This window comes from Primulina huaijiensis, chromosome 12 (genome assembly GCF_012295235.1).
Source record: "Primulina huaijiensis isolate GDHJ02 chromosome 12, ASM1229523v2, whole genome shotgun sequence".
NCBI lineage: Eukaryota > Viridiplantae > Streptophyta > Magnoliopsida > Lamiales > Gesneriaceae > Primulina > Primulina huaijiensis.
Genome location: NC_133317.1, coordinates 4,126,700 through 4,148,273, shown reverse-complemented (window position 1 = coordinate 4,148,273; position 21,574 = coordinate 4,126,700). Strand labels below are relative to the sequence as shown.

Genomic DNA, 21,574 nt, shown 5'->3' with positions numbered 1-21,574 from the left:
CTTTATGATTCTCCTGCCTATCTACCTCGTGCATTTCTTTCTTTATCTTTTTTTTTTTTTTTAAACTGTTGGGTGGTCTATTCATCTCAAAATCATGTCAAACCTTACATTTTTTTCTTCGCAGAGATATCGGTTAATTATATATTCATCTCTTCTATATCGATTTTTTCATGTAAACATGATCCAACAACGATAAATAATACATTTCACATCTTCTATATCGATTTTTTCATGTAAAAATGATTCAACAATGATAAATAATACATTCACCGACCGCGGTTGTCATAACAAACGGTTTCACGGATCTAAATATGTGAGACATGTCGATCTGATATGATGACATATAATATTTTTGACGTAATTAAAAAATTTTCACGAGTCGTGTTGATTCGGATAACTGTCTCACAAAATTATTATGTAAGAAGATCTAATAAAAATTTGAGTGTTGAGGATAATTTTAAATTTTAGAATCCGTTCTCTTCGATATATTTTAGTTCACATCGTATCGCAATCTCCTCTATGTTTCAAGTCGATGTCACGTTTTCCACCCACTTTTCATTACTAGGCAGTTTCTCGTACATTATTATAGAAATTTTATGTGTGCCATTTTAATACATATTTGAATTTTTTAAACTAAAAAAATGTCTAATTAATCAAATTTCCTTTTTTGTTTTTTTTTTGTTATGAAAAACCCACATTTATTATCGTCAGATGCGTACTGAATAAACTTTCGAACTTAACATAATAAATTGTAATTGGGCATTAGACAAAGAGTAGGTGAAAGTCTCTTGTGAGACGGTCTCACGAATCTTTATCTGTGAGACGTGTCAATCCCACCGATATTCACAATAAAAAGTAATACTATTAGCATAAAAAGTAATATTTTTTCATGAATGATCCAAATAAGATATTCGTCTTACAAAATACGACTCGCGAGACCGTCTCACACAATTTTTTTGTCGCAGACAAACCCAAAATGATCGACTTTTTCTTACTTGAATATTGATTTTTCAAATCATGGCATTATTGTGTCCTTATCTACCGTCCAAAAACGATCAATTTTAGGTTATAAAGTGCGAGTTGTGCTCCGCCAAAAGGGGGTATGTTTTACACAAAGTGAATGGCGTATCCAATTGCCTAATTTCAAATATAATTTAAAGTTCCCTTCCTTGCCAACATATAAAATTCCCACGATTCCATTGCTTATTATTTTAGGTTGCCAACATTTAAAATTCCCACGAAACTTAAACATACTTTAAATAAGAAATTTATTATGCTATGATTCTGTGTAATCCTCCAGAAATAATAGGTTTTTTTATGAAACGAGATCGACACCATCATACATTGAGTGAAAAAATACCATTGACATAAAAAAATAACATTTATTGACAAGTTGAAGCGGATAGGATGTCCGTCCCACATAATTGACCCTTGTGTGAAGATCCTCCTTTTCTAAGGTTTCGCGTTTAAGTTAACTATCGATTAAACTTGTGTTATTAGTCCAATGTTATAACACAGTTGAGATTGGTAAATAAAAGAAATATGGATTTGTACAATATGGAATTTCACCTCTCTTGTTTTTGTTCCTTCAAAAGTCGATCTGTGTAAATTAGTAAATACTTGATTTCGAAGTTGCCACAACATTTAAAGAAATTAAACTCACGTTGAAAACCACAAAGATTTTTTGCAAAAATATTTACAGGAAACCCCTCTCTAACCGTCGCAACATTCAACATGTAACGTTAGATTTCCAACAAAACATCTTTCGACCGTCTTATATTACTTAAATAAATATAGCAAGATCTACTTCAATCGGACTCTCTTCTCGCCGTGCAAGCAGTCTTAGGGGAAGAAGAGAACCTCAGTTATGCCGGGGTCCTAGCACTAGATATCAGACGACTTCTGGCTCTTCATGGAAGTCCCACTCTTAGTCATGATCTGCGTTCTGCGAATTGTGTTGCTCACGCCATTGCATCTTTTGCTTCTTCGTCTCATTCCCTTTTTGTTTGGGAGTGTGGTTTTTTTCCTTTTTGGTTGATTGATCTTGTAATAAAAGACATTTTCCGTTCTCAATAAATTACAAGAGTTTTCATCGTCAAAAAAAAAAAAAAGATCTACTTCAATCAGTAGATCGTTAACTAACAAATGTTGACTGTAAAGACATGATACTGGACAATCCAGTCTTACCATATTCTTACATATGATAATGATATATAACTCTAATTATGGTATAATTTTACATTATTCATACAAATTTTTAAGAGCAATCACTTACTTATACATGATGTTTATTGTGTATCCATTTCGCTTATCAAGAAGACAAAAACTTGTGTGAGACGGTTTCACGGATCGTATTTTGTGAGACGGATCTCTTATTTGGGTCATGCATGAAAAAATATTATGTTTTATGCTAATAGTATTATTTTTTATTGTGAATATCGGTATGGTTGATCCGTCTCACAAATAAAGATTCGTAAGACCATCTCACAAGAGACCTACTCTATCAAAAAAAATACCAATTGTGCACTATCTGTCATTATCATAACTTTGGTATGTAAATGTGAGCTATATTGGTTAGGTTTGGATTAGAGAATTCACACCCAAAACTTGTTACACCCCCTTTGACTGATGTTGAGCCCACCACCGTCCACCAATCCATGCACCATGATCCCCACCGTCCACTACCCCTAGAGGCATTTTAAATTTCATAAATTTATCTGGATTTAAATGTACCATTTTCTTTTGAAATATGTACAAAACTACAAATGATATATATAGTATCAGTTGAAAACATATCTCTATTCACTTTTCATCTCAATTTTAATTTTGTCTCTTAAAATTGAGACAAATGTTAAATTAACTAGGTTTTTTTTTGGAAGTGTTTATAATCACTAAAAAAAAAGTTATTATTAACTTTGAGTATGTCTTGTATAAGACGAGTCGACAAAATTTATACTTATAATGAAAATTAATTTTTTTGTATTAAAAAATAATTTTCATGATTCAGGACGAGTATGAGATCCGTTTGACCAAATTGATCCTTGAGAAGATCCTATATGATTTTTTGCGATTGACTTTTGGGTTTTGTAGATTCTTTAATCTATATTCTATATTAAGTAGGTCTCATGTGAGACCGTCTCACGCATCTTAATCTGTGAGACGGGTCAACCTTAGCCATATTCACAATAAAAAGTAATACTCTTAGCATAAAAAGTAATATTTTTTCATATATAACCCAAATAAGATATTCGTCTCACAAATACGACCTGTGAGACTGTCTCACACAGGTTTTTGCCTATTCTATTTTAGTTTATATTTAATTTAATTGAAATTCAAAACCTTAAGAGATGGTAGTCTTATTTCTATAAAAATATTTTAGTAAAAATATTAGTATTATAATAATTTATTTATCAAAAAATACGAACTTCTAATGATTTGTTTTTCACTTTTATTTTTAAACACTACTGGTTTTTTCATGATTTATAAATTTAATCACGTTTCGAATAAATCACCGACCAATTTCCAAATCTATATATATCTCACATAGGGTATCCATTTTATTTTTCTAAAAAATATTATTGCGATTTCAGCCCCACTAAATCATTTTCTACTCGATCTCTTCAACAATTCAGATAAAATAGGAAAGAAGAAGAAGAAAATAACTGAGAAAAGACTTCGAGGATGCAGTCTTCTACTGTTACTCAAGAACCCACAAATCCGTTTGGTTTTGTATCTCAATTGGGTTCGTTTGTATTCGACCATTCCAGGTTGAATCCTAATGGGAATCCCTTATTTTTGTCGAGTGACTTGTACTTTGATTCCAAGCAGAAGCCTAAGGCTGTGGCTTCATTAAGTTTAAGTACTAGAGGTGCTTGTTTCGGAATCAGGAGAGCATTGAATGATTTTAATAGAGTTATTAAATTTCACTGCGAACGAATCCCACTTGGTTTTGCTTCTGTTGGGCTTGATTCCGGGGAAAACAACGGGTTAAGAGATGATGGGAATGGGGTTTTGGAGGAGTCTGAAGAAGGGTCGTTCAATAATGTCGTGTCTAATTCTCCAAAAAAAGTTTTGATTTTGATGAGTGATACTGGTGGGGGTCATCGAGCTTCTGCAGAGGCTATAAGGGCTGCTTTTAGCGAAGAATTTGGAGACGAGTATCAGGTCAGTGTTTGACTTGTTTGAACAGATAATTCTGTTTGATTGCAGGAATGAAATAATAATGGCCGGTGCCCACTTCTGAAAATGGTAGGACTCCGGAGAGCTTGTACCTTCGAGCTTGGGACGACCCCATAAAAGAATAGGCAATAGAAATTGAGACATTAGAGAGATTTTGGAACAATTTTCTATATCATTTCTCATATGATGAAGGAGATTACATTAAATTATTTATAGAGTAAAAACAGAAGTTCTAGTTGTATCCTGTCAGAACTTCATGTTTTTAAATTTCTTAGAAGCATTATGTCCCGTGTCTTTTTATCCAGGTTTATTCAGGTACTAAACGTGAAAAACATTAGTGGCTTCGCCCGATTAAAATTCTCGATTTAGTCCCTGCATAGTTGATTAATTTGTGGTGATTTTTGTGTGAAAACGATTGGTAAGTTGGCATGTTTGGGTTGTTGCTAGGTTGCAGACCTATATCATGAGGTAGTTGATGTTTTGTACATTTCCAAGCTCGAACACCTCGTTGCTTTACCATTGATGGATTTTTTTATTGCCATGGCTCAATGTTGTTGCTTTGTGTTGTGAATCTTGTATGCTTGTTATTTATTATAGTTTCTTGTGTAGGTATTTATCACTGATTTGTGGACAGATCACACCCCATGGCCTTTTAATCAGTTGCCAAAGACTTACAACTTTCTCGTGAAACATGGTTCATTGTGGAGATTGACATATTATTTCACTGCTCCTCGTCTTATTCATCAGTCCAATTTTGCTGCAACCGGAACTTTTATAGCCCGGTGAGGCTACTTTTCTGTTTTATTAACCATGATATATTTGAGTATGGTTGTTTAATTGCACCACAGTCCACAAACAAGAGGCATCACTTTTCATTCGTTATATATGTGTTTGGCTTATGTATAAACCCGCGCTGATTGTAATTTCATCTTGTGTAGCACGTAAATAACTTCAGTCATTCTTCACTTCATGTAATTTGAGTTGTGCATTTTTTTTTCCATATGTGAATTGATATTCTATTTATTTTCTTGGTGTAAATAGGAAGAGTATATGTGTTTATTCCTTTTGACTACTGGAATAATTTGATTTTCCTATCTCTGCTGTCGCAGAGTCATGGAACTTATGATGTTGAAACTTATTTATGTGATATTACCATAATATTGGCTTCCACTTTCAGTGCCTTTGTGATCAACATGCATTGTTGAACCTTGATGATTTCTTATTTATCAATTGCCATGTGAAATTATTTTATTTCGTCTTCCATCAATGACCTCGGCTTGCAGTTTTAGTAATATTTGGTGTCACCCAGGCCACTTTGTTTACTGTTTCTTTTTCTTGATCCTTAGGCTGCTACATCATAATATTCTGTTTTGTCCCTCAAAATTATTTTAATCTTCTTTAAAAAACTGTTGCTAGAGAGGTTGCTAAAGGACTGATGAAATACAAACCAGATATTATCATCAGCGTTCATCCTTTAATGCAACATGTCCCCCTTCGCATTTTGAAGACAAAGGGCCTCTTAAAGAAGACCGTTTTTACCACTGTAGTCACGGATTTGAGCACTTGTCATCCGACATGGTATGTGTAGCAGCCATTTTTTATGTTAAGTATATTATGCGGGATGTGGTGTAAATATTTGATTTGTTCTGTTGTTTCATGGTAGGTTTCACAAGCTTGTGACAAGATGCTATTGCCCGTCACAAGAGGTGGCAAAACGAGCACAAAGAGCTGGTCTTCGGTCTTCTCAAATTAAGGTTTACGGCCTTCCTGTACGGCCCTCATTTGTAAAGCCTGTTTGCTCGAAGGTTGGTTCATTTTTCTTTTGCCTTTTTTCTGTTTAGTAATTTGTTTTCCAATTTTTCAGTGAAATTGTAGAGGAAAAAAGGAGAGGTTAATTTGAGCAACATTTTAAAGTCAAAACTATTATTTGGTCATATTTGGACAGCTGAAAGTAAAATTCGGGCTAATCCAGATACTCAGATACTTGGCTCAAAAAAGTAGTTCATTGAGCATGGGTTATTTCAGAGGATTTTACAAAAAGCAGAATTATTTTCTTGTTCGCAGAGAATTGTGGGAGAAAGCTCTTTTTAGCTTTTAAAATAAAGTAGATGCAAAAGCCGGATTTTCTGTCCTTACATATATTTTTTTTTTTAAATGAACTACTGCAACCACTCTACAGTCTCTACCAATGTCCTATAATCATTTTTCTGAAAATATTTCCATCCTCGCCTTTCAAAAACATATTGTTTGTGTCTCCCTAACATATGATTGCATTTTTCAATACATTCTTCCAAAATACATTTTCTGAAACATATTTTCAAACCTACGAAAACACGGTCAGCTATGATGTGCAAATACTTCTAAAATGGCCGCTGACCTATTTCGTATCAGATATTTTATGGATATGGGTACTATTTGATATTTGACGAATATGCAACGGATGCTTCTATTAGGCTTAAATAAAAGTATATGTCAAAGGATATCCAAAGCATTTAAGGATCTTGTTTTGATGTATCCAATATGATCTATGAAAATTCCCTATTTATATATTTCAATATTGCATTTGAACCCATAAATATTTGTATATGTATTATAATTGTAAATCTCTGCAATATTTAATGTAGTTATATAGTTATATATGCATGTTGTGTGTGCATGCATAAACCAATCATGTCACCCTCATTTTGTATAATTTTCAGCATAGGTATCTGTATTCTGTCATATCCGCAGTTTGGTATTTTTGTTCATGGAAAATAGTTACCAAACCTTATCTGCTTTTTTAGCAAAAGTGGTCTCATCCAACAAACTTTTGTTTTCGGACGCACTCTATGCTACTTCTCATAAGAAATTAAATCCATGATGGATGATAATTCAATTAAAAATATTTGTCTTTTTCATTAAAATTGGTTATTTTTCGTTCCCCAAGTGGATAACAGATATTCAGGATTTTGTAATTGGGATCTCCGACTTTGTATGTATGCATATATACTACAGGTTGCGTGTTTTTGTTGTTTGATTGATAACCATATAATCTTACACCAATAGAAATATGTTTTTATACTGTAGAATGAATTGAAGAAGGAGATTGGATTGGATGAGGACCTTCCTACCGTTTTGCTGATGGGTGGTGGTGAAGGAATGGGTCCCATTGAGTCCACGGCTCGTGCTCTTGGGGATGCATTATATGATGAAGTTAATGGAGAAGCAATAGGCCAGGTTCTTGTGATTTGTGGCCGAAATAAAAAACTTGCCAACAAGTTGCAATCCATTGAGTGGAAGATTAACGTCCAGGTAAATGTTTTATCGGAATACTCACTTTGGGTTTGCGATTCTTTGCTCCCATCTCTCAAAATAGGTTCTTGCTATATATAGAGCTAGGGTGGGGTGTGACTTTAGTTATAATATAAAAGGAGGGTTGTCAAACTCATGCTTTCAAGAGATTATTTATGATGTTTGAACATATTTCCGCCTTGCCTTCCTCGTGGTGGGTCCAGCCCTTTTTGCCAGTCACTTACCTACAAAATATGTGTGCATTTTAGGTGAAGGGTTTTGTCACCAAGATGGAGGAGTACATGGGTGCCTGCGATTGCATTATAACTAAGGTATAATAATCGAGACAGTAAATAAACTTCCCCGCCCCTATTATCTCCATGGCTAGAAAAAGAGCATATTTATTGTAAACAACGTTGCCTATCTGAAAAATTGGATATTCTGCAGGCTGGCCCTGGAACAATCGCGGAGGCTATGATTCGAGGACTTCCTATAGTCCTAAATGGTTACATTGCTGGACAGGTAATAAATTAGTTTTCATCTGCTTGTAGGTCCTAAACGTGTAAATTTTGCTCCTTGAGAGTTTTTTTTCCTCTAAAACCTATTTATGATAATTCTGTATTAAGTTGCCTGTTTCAAATGTGCTCACTTTCATTATGAGTAACGCTAACCCAAAAATAAATAAATTCTGCTTTCAAATATATTGATTTTAATTCGATTTGTACTCTGTTGCAGGAGGCTGGGAATGTCCCATACGTTGTTAAAAATGGATGTGGAAAATTCTCAAAGTGTCCGAAGGAGATAGCCAACATCGTTTCAGAATGGTTTGGTCCCAAAAGAGGCGAACTCATAGCCATGTCTCAAAATGCACTTAGGCTTGCCAGACCAGACGCCGTTTTTAAGATAGTTCACGATCTTCACGAATTGGTTAGACAAAACAACAAGGTACCTTTGTATTGTACGACTTAAATAAAACCATAATCATGTATGGACACAATTTTGTTGTCATCGAGCTGTTAGAATACATAATGGAAATTCAATTATTTCGTGTTTATCGTCGTTCAAGTATAGCACTAAACTTGTTCGGATCGGTTCTTTTTCAAGAAATTTGGTTTGTCGGAGTTCAACAAGAATCATTCGTGAAGGAGATTGGAAATGAACTATCTAGGGAGCTTTTTATTATTAAGTTTCATCCTTTAAAAAATTTAGATAAAGTTCCGAACTTCTAGGCTCTAGCATGTCTTTTTTTGTGAAAATGAAAGGCGGCAAACAACAGACATTCCTCATCGGGCAATGCACCTGCTTTGCGGTACATTTTCTTGTTTATTTTATTCACAATAATCAGATACTATGGAACAATACTTCCATTATCAAACCACAAAGTAGAGAAAAAAATGGTAAGAAACCAATAAATAAATTGCTATTAATTAATTCATATGGACTCTCAATTACATAGAACTTTAAAAATAAACTAATATTAATAATCCCTTAAACCAAAAAATCCATCTAAATTCGACCATCCCCCAAGGCTCTCCTCACTCACATTACAAAAGAACCCACTAGCGCCACCACGAAACCCACCACAAGTCCACCCATTGGCATCTCACCACCACTAGTTGGCAAGGGGGCCGGGCTCATACCCTCCTCCGGGGAAGCAGCTGGAGAGCCACCAATAAATCGGTTGTGCCTTTCGGATATCACCACCACAATAACCTTCTGTCCATTCACGCAGTTGCCCTGCTCCCCACTGATAAAGTAGTATGGCCCTGATCTCTCCAGCTTCACTGTCGTGTTTCCACCGCTGTAGCTTTCGATAGGACTCGACGTGTTGCATGCCAGGTAGTCTCCTTTAGTCACTAGCAAAACCGAGTCTTTCGAGCCATCGTATTCAAACACTGCAACCTCAAAGTTAAAAAAGATCAGAATTTCCCAAAAAAAGGAAGAAAAAAAAAACACAACACTCTCTATAACGGCAACAACTAATTTGATTCGATATGTTGAAACTCTGCACGTACCCAGAGAATCGCCGATCAAGAAACGCGATTTCTCCGACCAGCTACTGAGAGAATCGGCTTCCGAAGAAGGAGTTCTCCACGCATTGTTTTTCCCTCCGACTAGATACACTCTAGCTTCCGACAAGCCCAAGAACATAAAAGAAAAGAACAATACCGAAGAAATCTTTGTTCTTGAAAAACAACCAGCCATTTTTCTTACTGCTTGCTAATGGAGATATACAGCTGCAAATGTAAAGAAATTTCTCTATCAATTTTAAGAGAGCTTGAGAGAGAGAGAGAGAGAGAGAGAGAGAGAGAGAGAGAGAGAGAGAGAGAGAGAGAGAGAGAGAGAGAGAGAGAGAGAGAGAGGATTGATTGATAGTTGCAGAAATGGAGACAGACTCTGCCGAAATATATAGCAGCGGAAGAGGGTAAAAGTAGCCGTTGAGATGTCAAAGCTGCAGAGCTTCGGGTGGGGCGACGAATTGCATTACTCACTCTGGTGTAACGGTTGTGTTTCAACGGTAAACAAGACAAAATTTGCAATTACTTCTTATATATTTTGAAATATAACACATACTTACAGCATGTAATTATTTGCCTTCAAGAATTACAATCGCTTAATTGGGAACATTTTTTTGATGGAGAAATATGGAAAAGTTTGGTGAAAGTAATAATTTGTGAGTATTATATGAATTATTATAGAAGATGTAACTTAAAAATTTTGTAGTCGTTTGTTGGTTGAGAGAAAGCGTAAGAGTTGTTAAAATAAATTCAAATGAGAAGTTTGACTCTTCTTAGAGTACGTATTTTGTAAGACAGTCTCACAAATCTTTATCTGTGAGATATGTCAACTAATATTCACAATAAAAAGTAATATTCTTAACATAAAAAGCAATAATTTTTAATGGATAACCCAAATAAGAGATCTGTCTCACAAAATACGACCCGTGAGACCGTCTCACACAAGTTTTTGCTTTTTTTTTTTTTTGGTCTTATAATGAATACATTTTTGCATAATTACTGTAGAATATAGGGGCTCATAATTTCATTTTCATAAAAAAAAAAAAAAAAAAAAAACTCTTGTGCTCGTGGCATAAAATGTTTCATAACAAATAGTATTTAATTAATTAAATTTTTATTTTTTCCAACTACAAAAATTCCTTCTCAGCTCAATTTAGGTCTTTGATCCTTGGTCTCCCGACCATTACGGGGCTTTTGTAGTCCGTATACCTCAAAGACACGTAAGCTATACATACGATTCAAAGTCTTGTTAGCTCCCTCCCTCACTCTAGTCTAGATCTTGGCTTGGCTCTCAGCTTCTCACCCCCGAAAAATCCGCAATTCACTCACCAGGAAGTTTCTTGCTTTTTGATCGGTGATTGTTTCATGATTTTTGGTTTCGGATGAACTAAAAGCTGGAGTAGCTAAAAGACGATTGTCCATGAATCATCATTCGGGTACATTCACGCGGTTAAAATGACGCACGATGGGAATCTGCACTTGAAAAGGACTGGGTACTTAGCGGTTGCTCTGTTTTTGAATGAGGACCATGATTTGATTATCTTGATTGTGAATACGATTCAGAAGGACTTGAAGAGCGATAACTATTTAGTGGTTTGTGCCGCGTTAAATGCGGTTTGTCGGTTGATTAACAAGGAGACTATTCCTGCGGTTTTGCCGCAGGTGCTCGAGCTTTTAGGACATCATCAGGAGGCAGTAAGGAAAAAGGCTGTGATGGCGCTCCACCGGTTTCATCTGAGGGCACCCGGATCCGTTTCTCATCTCATTGCCAATTTCCGCAAGGTACACGTGTTTCAGGGATTAAGCACTAATGTTTTAGTTGTTTGCATTCCAGTGTTCACATGTAGGATGTCAGACTGTCAGTAGTCATGTTGTAATTTAAAGATGGAATAGTGAAGATTTGTATGTTCCATTCGATTGGAAAAACCAAGTAGTTTGTTCAGTGTGTGCATGATTCTGTATCGAGGCAGGGCATCGAGAATTAGCAGTCACAAAAAAAATCCTATATAGTTTGTCTGATATTTTACCAACACAGGCTCTGCACCTCCAATGTTTCAAATCTTTTGTCGTAATAAATGTAGATTCGTACACGACTATCTTAGTATCATAAGCTTGAAAACAGTTAACAGCTGGTTGCACATATATTTTTGGAAAGGACTGTCTGTGTGTGTTGAGATACTAATTAGATGTTTTCTCGGGCATAATAATCCTCACGACACTCTGCTGGAAGATTCGAGTTTGACATTGCATGAAAGTATGTACGGCAAACATGGAGAACAATGAATCGATCCCTGGATCCAGGCATTCCAATCTGAAGATTCTTTCTAACGCGGCCTCTGGTCCTTGTTGACTGCCTGCTCCGAAGAGGTTCTTTGGTTTTCCTGTTTTTATTCGTGTTCATATGAAAATTGAGCCTATGATTTGGTTATGTGCTGATTTCTAGCTATTGGATTGCTCGTATTGGAATTTTGGACGAATTTCGTAAAGCTTTTCCGAGTTTAGCTGCATCTGAACAAGAGCGCCTCCACCGCCTTTTCGTCCTGGTGATGTCTTGTTGCATTAAGGATGTCATTATTATTCAATATCATAGGTTCTGTTTCTTGTTGTGATGGAGCTTATTACTCGCAATTTACATTATAGAATTTGAAAATTGCTAGTAATGAGCTTCATTACAAACTATAGAGATTTGATTCATTTTGTGACTAGGAAGAATTTGAGTCAATATTGCATCAGACACAGGTATAGCCATGTTGAAGTATTTTATGTTGTTTTTATGCCCTCAACTTTTCATCAGGTTTGTTGTTTCTTATATTTTGTTTCAGTATAAAATGTGGAATTGAATACTTGTCTCAGATCATTATAATCGTATCTTCCATTTTCTATCTACGCTAGAAGGTCCGATAATCGATCATCGCGTTTCTTTGTTTACTTTGTGGTCGGGTTGCTTTGTATATGCTTAGTTTTGTTTTGAATTTTAAGCTTGTCGGGTCATGTTCTTGACAATGTAGTGCTCTATTTTAAAATGACATTTTTTTGAGTAGAAAGCACAATGTTCACGTGTTTACATACAACCATTTTAGAGGCGAAAGAGACATGGATTCTACGAAGCCTAGACACAAGGCACTAGGGGAAAAACACATCTTACTGAAATAATGCTTACACCGAGGGATTCTACAAATAATTTAAGCCAAAGTTAATGTCCTCTATTGTTTTCTTCTGTTTTGCTACTTGTGTCTCATCTCACTTTCCCACGAGTGACTTGTGACCGACCGAATACTTGAGTCCAACCGAACCTTAATGTTATTCAAATCGTTATCAACTTTGTTAAATATGATGTTGTCCAATCAAATCAAATATCTGTTAGAGTAGATGTCTTATAAGCTAACTGTTGGTTAAAGAATTTATTGACTCAGATGTAATTAATAGTCTTTATTTTAATTTAATTTACGTTCTATATATTTTTTTTAATTCTATATGTATATACCCATGCAAATTTCGAAAAAGGCTCTCCCTTCTCCTCTCCCATTTTCAGCCAACAAGAAAACAAATGGTTTGAGTCGCCTTTCGTTTTTTTATCTCAACGTTAAAAATATTTCTAGATTTCTAGTGCAATTTAGAAGAGGAACATTCGATCCAGTCTTGGACCAGATTAAGAGAATTGATGAAAATTGTTCAAGAAGATTGTTCGTAGGGATTACTACAAGATCTATATCCGCTAAACCCGGAATAGTTGGTGTCAAGTGATTAAATCACCCAAAGTATATTCATAAATGTCCTATGAATGTTTTAATTTATTTAAATCATACGAGTGTCTAAATACATTATCTGAATTTCAAATAAAAATTTTAAAACTTTCGATATGTTTTGGACATGAGAATATCAATTTCCCAAAAATATATGATACTATTTATTTTTGTTTTTCAATTTCATAGTTTGGATGTTGTAGACCTGTCATTGACAGCTTAACAGCTTAATAAAATCTCCATCCCGTTAATCTTTTTTTCCCCCCATTTTCGACCAAATCGTTGTGTTATTTTCCATGTTTCAAACATGATATATATGTTTTTAAGGTTTATACTTGCTCATATTGATTATAGCATATTAATTTCAAGAAATACATGATGTAAATTGTTGTAGATTCAAAGCTATAGATTTTCATAAGTAATTTAATATGTTAAAGCTATAGATTGAGTAGATTTATAACTAAAATTCCCAAACAAATAAGACAAAAACTTGTGTGAGACTGTCTAACGGGTCGTATTTTATGAGACGGATCTCTTATTTGAGTCATCCATGAAAAATATTACTTTTTATGTTAAGAATATTACTTTTTATTGTGAATATCGGTAGGATTAACCCGCCTCACAAATAAAGATTTGTGACACCGTCTCACAAGAGATCTACTCAATAAATAATGCCATACTCGTTGCTGATGAAGCCTTGTTAAAGACTCCCTTCCATTTTTGGCATCTAAATTTATTCTTTTCATAAGGTTTATTTACTTCATCATCTTCACTTATTTTAATGGATAGTATAAGAAACGTGTTGGTTTGTTTGTGATGTATGTTTTCATTGTGAAGGAACGTCAAAATTTAGCTACTTTTATTTAAATAATTTAATTTAATAAAAATAAGCACATTATAGTAAAAGGATTATGACTGATTTATACGGTTGGCATGTCCATTCCTTATAATTTTATGTTTTATAAATTTTTTTTTTGTTTTATCACATATTTAAAGTTTCATACTTTTGTGTTTGTCCTCTAATAAAATATAATTTTAATAAAAAAATCATTATAATTTATTTATTTATAAAAACTAGGGCGATTTTTCCAATTTCTTGGCCATTAAATTTGGTTAAATAGTCAAATTGTAGAATGATCTATAATACACACGTAACATGCTCATTTGTGAGAGACCAATTCAAAATTTGAGAGTGAGCGCAGGCAGAACAGAAAAGGCTGTCATTGATGAATCACATGTCGGAGTTCAATAGTCAAGACTTTGAGGTTTAATATATAATGGATATTTAAGCCTCGTACAATTTCACACAATTGAAAACTAAAATTGGAGGATTAATGGAATCAGTCATTAAGAAATAGATTTGGGTTTACAACACATGCGTAGTTTAGTGGCATCCAGAGTTTCAATTTGAGACAAAATCTCGAGTTTGAGATTAATATAAATCATTGTCCCAAATGTTTATTTAAAATTTAAAAATGAAAAGAAAAAAAAAAGAGATTGATTGTGTTTACGATTTGATTTGGATTAAGGATAAAAACGAGTTTTAGACATGTTTCGCCTTGAAACCCAACGGGTTCAATCTGGGTTGAATTTTTTAAAAAAATATATAATTTTATTATTTGAATCACTACATAATAAAAAAATATTTAAAAATTAATAAATTATCTTTAATTTCTAATTTTATATTAATAATATTTAGGAAAAAAATATTATAATAAATTAAAATATATTAATTTATATTCAACATATAACAAAATTAAAATAATGATTATATATTTTCGTATTAAACATAGAATAAAATTATATAAAACAAAAATATAATAAACTAAGATTAAGTGGCTCTGATTTGAATTAGTGGTTGAGTCAAATATAGATTGTCAAAAGTGATACTCCAAAAACTATACTTAATTGTTTATATCTATTTCATATGTAATACATACAAAATAGTGTTTTTATGTAATTTTTAAAATCTTTAAAATATATCCTTTTTTTTCCATCCCTCTATTTCTTTTCTTTGTTTGCATGCAAAATTAATTTTTTGTAAAAAAATATATAAAAACTTGTGTGAGACGATCTCACGGGTTGACAAAAACTTGTGTGAGACGATCTCACGGGTTGTATTTCGTGAGACAGATCTCTTATTTTGGTCATCCATGAAAAAGTTACTTTTTATGCTAATAATATTACTTTTTATTATGAATATCGATAAAGTTTACCCGTCTCACAGATAAAGATTCGTGAGTTTTTTTCAAAAAAAAAAAAAAAAAAAAAANTCGAACTATTTTTTATTGATGACGCATACAATATGCAAACTAGGCAGCAAAATTGACAAGTGAGGTTCTTATTTATTGACTTGCGGATCTTTTACATATTAATTTATTATCTAATTTTTTAAAAATAAAAAGAAATAAAGAAAAAGATCCATGCTTTCCTACCCTCGAATTATTTATATCCTATTAGAAATATATGCACTTTTGACTTTCCTTCACCCTTCTTCCACCAGAAATCTTCTTCTGGTTTGTGGGTTTTTTTTCCTTCTGTATTTTTCTCCATCATACTTCGAGAAAATACAGAATATTTTCTTCAATATTATTCTTTCCATATTTAGGAATATTTATTTTTGGGCAAAATTGTTGGAGACCATTTTGCGAGTGAGCTTGATTGGCAAACCATCCTGGGGAAGAGCAAATGGTCCATACTGAATTCCATTCTCTGGATCCACTGTAGACCACCTACAGCATAGTACATCAAACTAGATGATTAAAAATCGATTATTATATTGTTTTTTTTTATGTGTTGCTTGTGTAAATGATTTAAATCCAAACAATAAACTAATACGATGAAATTGCATGTGACAAGATTTGACTTGTCTATGATATTATCCACCTGTTAGAATTGAATAGTTTGTGAATGGACTAGGTTGTCGTTATGTACATATTTTCATATATTTGAGTGAACGACAAGTGCCCTTTAAAATTACTTACATATATAATATGACAAAAGATCATGCATGTCAATTAAACGCAACCTAGACTGATATGAGATGCCTCTGCCACATGAGAATGATTTTTAGATTAGATAAAATATATAGAATTGGCCGGCATAAGAATTCTTTGGATTAAATATATAAAAAAAATTGTTTTATAGTCTCACGAATCAATTTTATGAGATTAATCTTCGATCTAATTTATATAAAAAAAATAAAATTATTTTATTATAGATATAAGTCAGTTCGACTCATAATAATAATAATAATAATAATAATAATAATAATAATAATAATAATAGATTTTCTCTCAAGCTCACTCATATAATTTAAAAGACACTCACTCATGACTCACCTGTACTTGGTGGTGAGGTGGTGCACAAGGACCAGTGTCTCAAGTTTGGCTAACTCATTCCCAGGACATGAGTGGGTCCCACTACCAAATGGCATGAAACTATTGGGCTTGGGAGCAACCTGTTAAATCAAAGGGATAGATACGTTAAAACCCTCGAATCATGGAAAGATAAGGACGTGCCATGATTTTAAAATATATATATAAAAAATTATTTTTAAAAAAAAACAATGAGTGTTTTGTGAAAATTTATCAAAATTCACGTGCAAAGAAAATGGTGGTTTACTATCTTTTGTAATATAATTTTTACCTCAAATCTTGAAGGATCAAATTTCTCAGGTTCCTGGAAATTGTCTGGACTATGATGAATGTTTCTGAAGAGGGGTAATACTTTCCATCCTTTGGGAATGAGGTATCCTGCAAGTTAGTTTTTGGGAAAAAGGACAAATGTTCAAGATTTCGAAAGGGTATCAATTTTATTTGTCCAAATGATTAAATAAACTCACCATTAAATTCTACATCTTCAACAGTTTCTCTGAACGTAAAAGATAGAATAGACGCAACTCGAAGTGTTTCTTGAATAACCCTTGTTGTGATTGGCATTTTCTTGGTATCTGCCCAAGTCAATAACTTCTCTTCTTTGTACTTCATGATGGCCTCTTGCTCTTCCTGTAAAGTTAAGATATGTAAACGATTCCGCACAAGAAATCGATCGAATCGTGTAATAGATAGGATTGCATTAGAATTCTTACGGTGACAGCTTGAAGAACACTTGGATTTTCAGCAAGGAACTTAAGAATCCATGTTAGGACACTAGCAGTGGTGTCTCGAGCTGCGAATATGACACCGATGATATTGTCCGTGATCTGTTCATCTGTTAGACCTACGGCCTCTCCCATGAATGATCCGAGCAAATCGACGTGGTCGCTTTTCGTTTGTCGCCTGAGTGACAAGATTTTGGCCAAGATTTGATCCAATTCCTTCCTAGCTTTCATTGCTTTGTAAAAAAGTGTTCCGGGGACGTTGATTGGCATCGAATTGTATCCCTTTTCAAGAATGTAATAACACCTCTTTAGATCTTCTCTGTACAGAACTTCGTCTTTTCCAAATATTGAAATTAACGCCACGTTGAATGTATACTGCAAGAACCAATCTGAGAGTCAAGATTTGAAATATTGCTAGCCAAAAAGAGGGGAACTCTATTTTTTCCGAGATCTTTCCCCCTTTTGTTTTTGTTCAAGAAATATGTATTAAGCAGGACGTACTGTTTTCATTTCTTGATAAGTGGTGATCAATTTTCCCTCCCATGATTCCAGAGATCCAACGGCTAACGACTCGATGTGTGATACGATGTTTTTGATCGACTCGGGCATGAATGCTCGGAGGACAAGTTTCCTGAGCTTGGTGTGGTAATCTCCTTGGTGGAAGAATATGGCTTGCTTGCCTATCATTCTCTCTTTGCTAGCCGGAAACGTGGGCTTGAAGAGATGAGATTTGGACACCAACACAACTTTTGCTGCCTCTGGACTTGAAATCATCACACAAGGACATCCTAGTATGTGACTCTTGAATATGGAACCATACCTGGTTTCAAGTCATATCAACAACTCCTTCAGCCCAATCTTAAATTTAGTTCCAAAGAAGGACTAAATTCATCGCCACTAAATTCAAACTTCTGTGTTAAAAATCATAAAAAATAACAAATGCATCCAATATGAATAACATTTAAAATCTAACCTTTATATCCTTCTATTCAAACACATGCTCAATGATTTAGCCATTGGTTTTATTCAGTATTCCTACGACTCAGGTTCTAGACATGCAAGATGAGTGCTTTTTATACATAACAACATGAAGAAGAAAAAAAAGAGAAGAAAATCTCATACTAACTTCTTGACTTTGGAAGCAAAGAAAACATTAGGGTTTTGTGAATATAATATCAAGGTTTCACCAATGTAAGGCCAACCCATTGTGCCTGGTGGAAGTGGCAATTGCACAGTCCCAGATGACAAGATTTTGAGGATGTGATTTAGGACAAAGATCAAGAATAAAACCAAGGCCACAATCAAGAAACATGAAGAAATGAAACCCATGATTGTGTGCACTACTAAAGTTCAATTCTTTCTCATTTAATTTTCTTGTGTGGAGATGAAATTTATGCAACCTAAGGGGGTATATATATATAAGTAAATATTATAGATCTCAATTGAAAAAATAAAAAAAAAAAAAAAAAAAAAAAAAAGAAAAAAAAAAAAAAAAAAAAAAAAGGAAGAGAGAAACGGCACTTTCAATTACAGCTCAATCCCACATCAATAATCCCCTTCCAGCTCATGAATTTGTTAGGGCACATAGAGACAGAAAACATGAAGAAAATTATATGTAATGCAATGTATTGTGTATGTAGTGAGGTACAAGTGATGACACATGTCAGTATATGTTGAGCTAACAAAAAAATTATCTTTCCTACTGTTTTTTTTTTTCAAACTCATTCATATAAAAATATATAATTTATTTAGGATATATATTTATTTAGGATATTTAGCAAAAAAATTATTATAAAATTATATATAGCTTGGAGATGGGTTTTCGTGAGTTTTGGTAGACCATGACTAGTCCTTATTCAAGAGGAATTAATTAAACAATACATTTAANTATTTTATAAAATTTAGTTTTTATTTAAAATATTGATTGATAATTAAAACAAATTAGATCGAAATTATCAAATATTTGAAAATCCAAGAAATCAGATGATGTTGATCATAGAGATAAGGTGGTTTATAAACCGTCCTCGATAAATTGTGAGAAATTATTAGAGATATAAGTTTGAGATGTGTTTAAAAGAAAATGAAGATGTAAGGATATTTTACAAGACTTCACCAAATTGATTGTATATCAATTAGTAAATATTGACATTCCACGTTGATAATATAGATAGATAGATATGGAAATTTGGATAACAAAATGGATTCTATACATAACCTAACATTTACGGCATTGGTGTGGGTCGTAATAAAGTTTTGAAGACAAATAGGAAAAAATGGCATAGAATAAATTTGTCCTGCTTTGGTAAAAAATATATATTTTGTATATATTATTTGACTCGTAAAATGAGATGATGAAAGACATTTATAGCATGGGCATGGGTCGTAATTAAGTTTTGAAAACAAATAGGAAAAGGCGGTATAGAATAAATTGGCTTGTTTGGTAAAAAATAAATATTTTGTACACTTTGTATAAATCACTTGGTTCGTGAAACGAGATGATGAAAGACGTTGAATCTCATCTTCCGTGATAATGATTTAAAGTGGAGGTGGTTTAACATGTTATTTTTTACTTCATATTCGACAATCAGCGTATTGGTCATGGTTTATTAACAATATCGTTAAATTCTTTGATTTCAAATATTTGAAATTAAAAGTAAACATTATATCATTTGACTTTTTAAAATAATTATAATTTATTATGAAAAAGGTTTTTTGATGTCATTTATATAGCATGGGCTGGATCTAGAAATTGACTATATTCATGGACGTGAAATCTTGATCAGATCAATTTATGATTTTGAATATAAAGTTATTTTTCGGGATATAAATATTTATTGATATTGTAACTTATATATTTTTCATTTGTGGTTCGATTATCAGTTGATTCACATTATTATTTTGTATTTTTTTCAATTTGGATATATTTTCATCGGAATGTTGACGTAATATCGAATAATATTGACGTGACACTATAAAACGATTACATAGCTCCGAGTACTATCTACATGTCCAATGTCATCTCAACACTCCTTTGAGAAAATATTACAATTGCAAAAATAGTAGAAGTTAGTGAAATAAAATCATGAATTAATCAATAACAAAATCAAAAATATAAAATGTAAGTTACAAGATCAAAAATATCGTTTTTTTTATTAAAAAAAATGATAAATATTAAATTTTAAAAAAACGTTTAGATTTATAGAGTTTGACGTTTTAAAAAATAAAAAATAAATAAGAAAGAAAGAAAAGAAAGAACAATCAAGAGGGATGATCGATGGGGACTTTGGTTTATGTCCCTCTTTGTAGGCAAGTCCAAGCTCCTAAAAACCAAGACACGTGTGATATATTTGGTCAACTCTTGGAGTCGTAGTTGACTTTTTCATTATTTTTTAAATTTGAATTTTGACCATAAGACTAATCAATCGAAATTACCTCAAATTTGACCAAAAGTATTTCAAAGTAAACAATCAGGTATTTATTTATGACTTTATTTAAGTTAATTTTTTTTATTAATTCTAATATATAATAAAAAGGAGATAATTTCAAAGAATTAAATTTCACATTTTTATACTTAAAAACTTATAATATTTATTTCTTGAATTCAATGCTTCATATTTTTTTAGGATATTTACAAATTTAATTTGGAAAAAATGAAACATTAAGAGGTCAAACACGCTGATACACTTTTAAGTTTATGTTGAAAAAATATATTATTTAATATTACAAAGTCGCTTATTTACACTTCTTGTAATAAGGTCATTGGTGACATCACTTGTTGTTTTCAATATTTTCTTTATTTTTTAAAAATATTTTTGAATAAAATAATATTTTAATGGGTCAGATAAGGTCTGATCGGATATAACATATTTCTCACAAGATTTGTAATGTGAAATAGTCTCATAAGAATTTTTATTTGTTTTAAATTAAATACAATGGCATACCCATTTAAAAATCTTTAATGATCCATGAAATATGTAAAACATTATTAGAGAACAGTTAAAAAAAAAACAAGTGTTTTCAAATGTATTGCAGTTATGGATCACACTTCACACACACATACCCATATATGAATAACTCTTGTGTGAGATGGACTATCTATATATGTGACATGACAAAAACTTTTGTGAGACGGTCTCATGGGTCGTATTTTGTGGGACATATATTTTATTTGGGTAATCTATGAAAAAATATTACTTTTTATGTTAAAGAGTATTACTTTTTATTGNGAGTGTGTGTGTGTGTGTGTGTGTGTGTGTGTGTAT

The 21,574-nt window shown here is 32.8% G+C and overlaps 3 protein-coding genes and 1 long non-coding RNA gene across 5 annotated transcripts; 2 read left to right on the top strand and 2 right to left on the bottom strand.

Moving 5' to 3' along the window:
* Positions 1-3,582: 3,582 nt before the first annotated feature.
* On the top strand, positions 3,583-8,492 carry LOC140989662 (probable monogalactosyldiacylglycerol synthase, chloroplastic). Its single transcript, XM_073458976.1, has 8 exons — positions 3,583-4,164; positions 4,789-4,961; positions 5,596-5,757; positions 5,843-5,984; positions 7,246-7,470; positions 7,719-7,781; positions 7,897-7,971; positions 8,185-8,492. Exons 1-8 carry the CDS (start codon positions 3,682-3,684, stop codon positions 8,416-8,418), a joined length of 1,557 nt encoding a protein of 518 aa, XP_073315077.1. The 5' UTR covers positions 3,583-3,681; the 3' UTR covers positions 8,419-8,492.
* Positions 8,493-8,832: 340 nt separating this feature from the next.
* Positions 8,833-9,777, bottom strand: LOC140989348 (early nodulin-like protein 13). The gene is made up of 2 exons (XM_073458549.1): positions 9,465-9,777; positions 8,833-9,344 (listed from the first exon to the last, which is right to left on the bottom strand). Exons 1-2 carry the CDS (start codon positions 9,652-9,654, stop codon positions 8,989-8,991), a joined length of 546 nt encoding a protein of 181 aa, XP_073314650.1. The 5' UTR covers positions 9,655-9,777; the 3' UTR covers positions 8,833-8,988.
* A 30-nt stretch (positions 9,778-9,807) lies between these two features.
* Positions 9,808-12,857, top strand: LOC140989349 (uncharacterized). The gene is made up of 4 exons (XR_012177480.1): positions 9,808-9,967; positions 10,625-11,249; positions 11,698-12,015; positions 12,178-12,857. It is a non-coding gene; the product is annotated as an uncharacterized lncRNA (long non-coding RNA).
* A 2,678-nt stretch (positions 12,858-15,535) lies between these two features.
* LOC140990169 (abscisic acid 8'-hydroxylase CYP707A2-like) lies at positions 15,536-18,727 on the bottom strand. 2 transcript variants are annotated; one of them, XM_073459744.1, is made up of 7 exons: positions 18,439-18,727; positions 17,814-18,132; positions 17,301-17,687; positions 17,055-17,217; positions 16,859-16,965; positions 16,552-16,670; positions 15,536-15,942 (listed from the first exon to the last, which is right to left on the bottom strand). In XM_073459744.1, exons 1-7 carry the CDS (start codon positions 18,639-18,641, stop codon positions 15,825-15,827), a joined length of 1,416 nt encoding a protein of 471 aa, XP_073315845.1. In that variant the 5' UTR covers positions 18,642-18,727; the 3' UTR covers positions 15,536-15,824. The 2 variants fall into 2 exon arrangements, with proteins under 2 accessions (XP_073315845.1, XP_073315844.1); XM_073459743.1 differs by lacking the exon at positions 18,439-18,727 and adding an exon at positions 18,286-18,392.
* Positions 18,728-21,574: the final 2,847 nt, after the last annotated feature.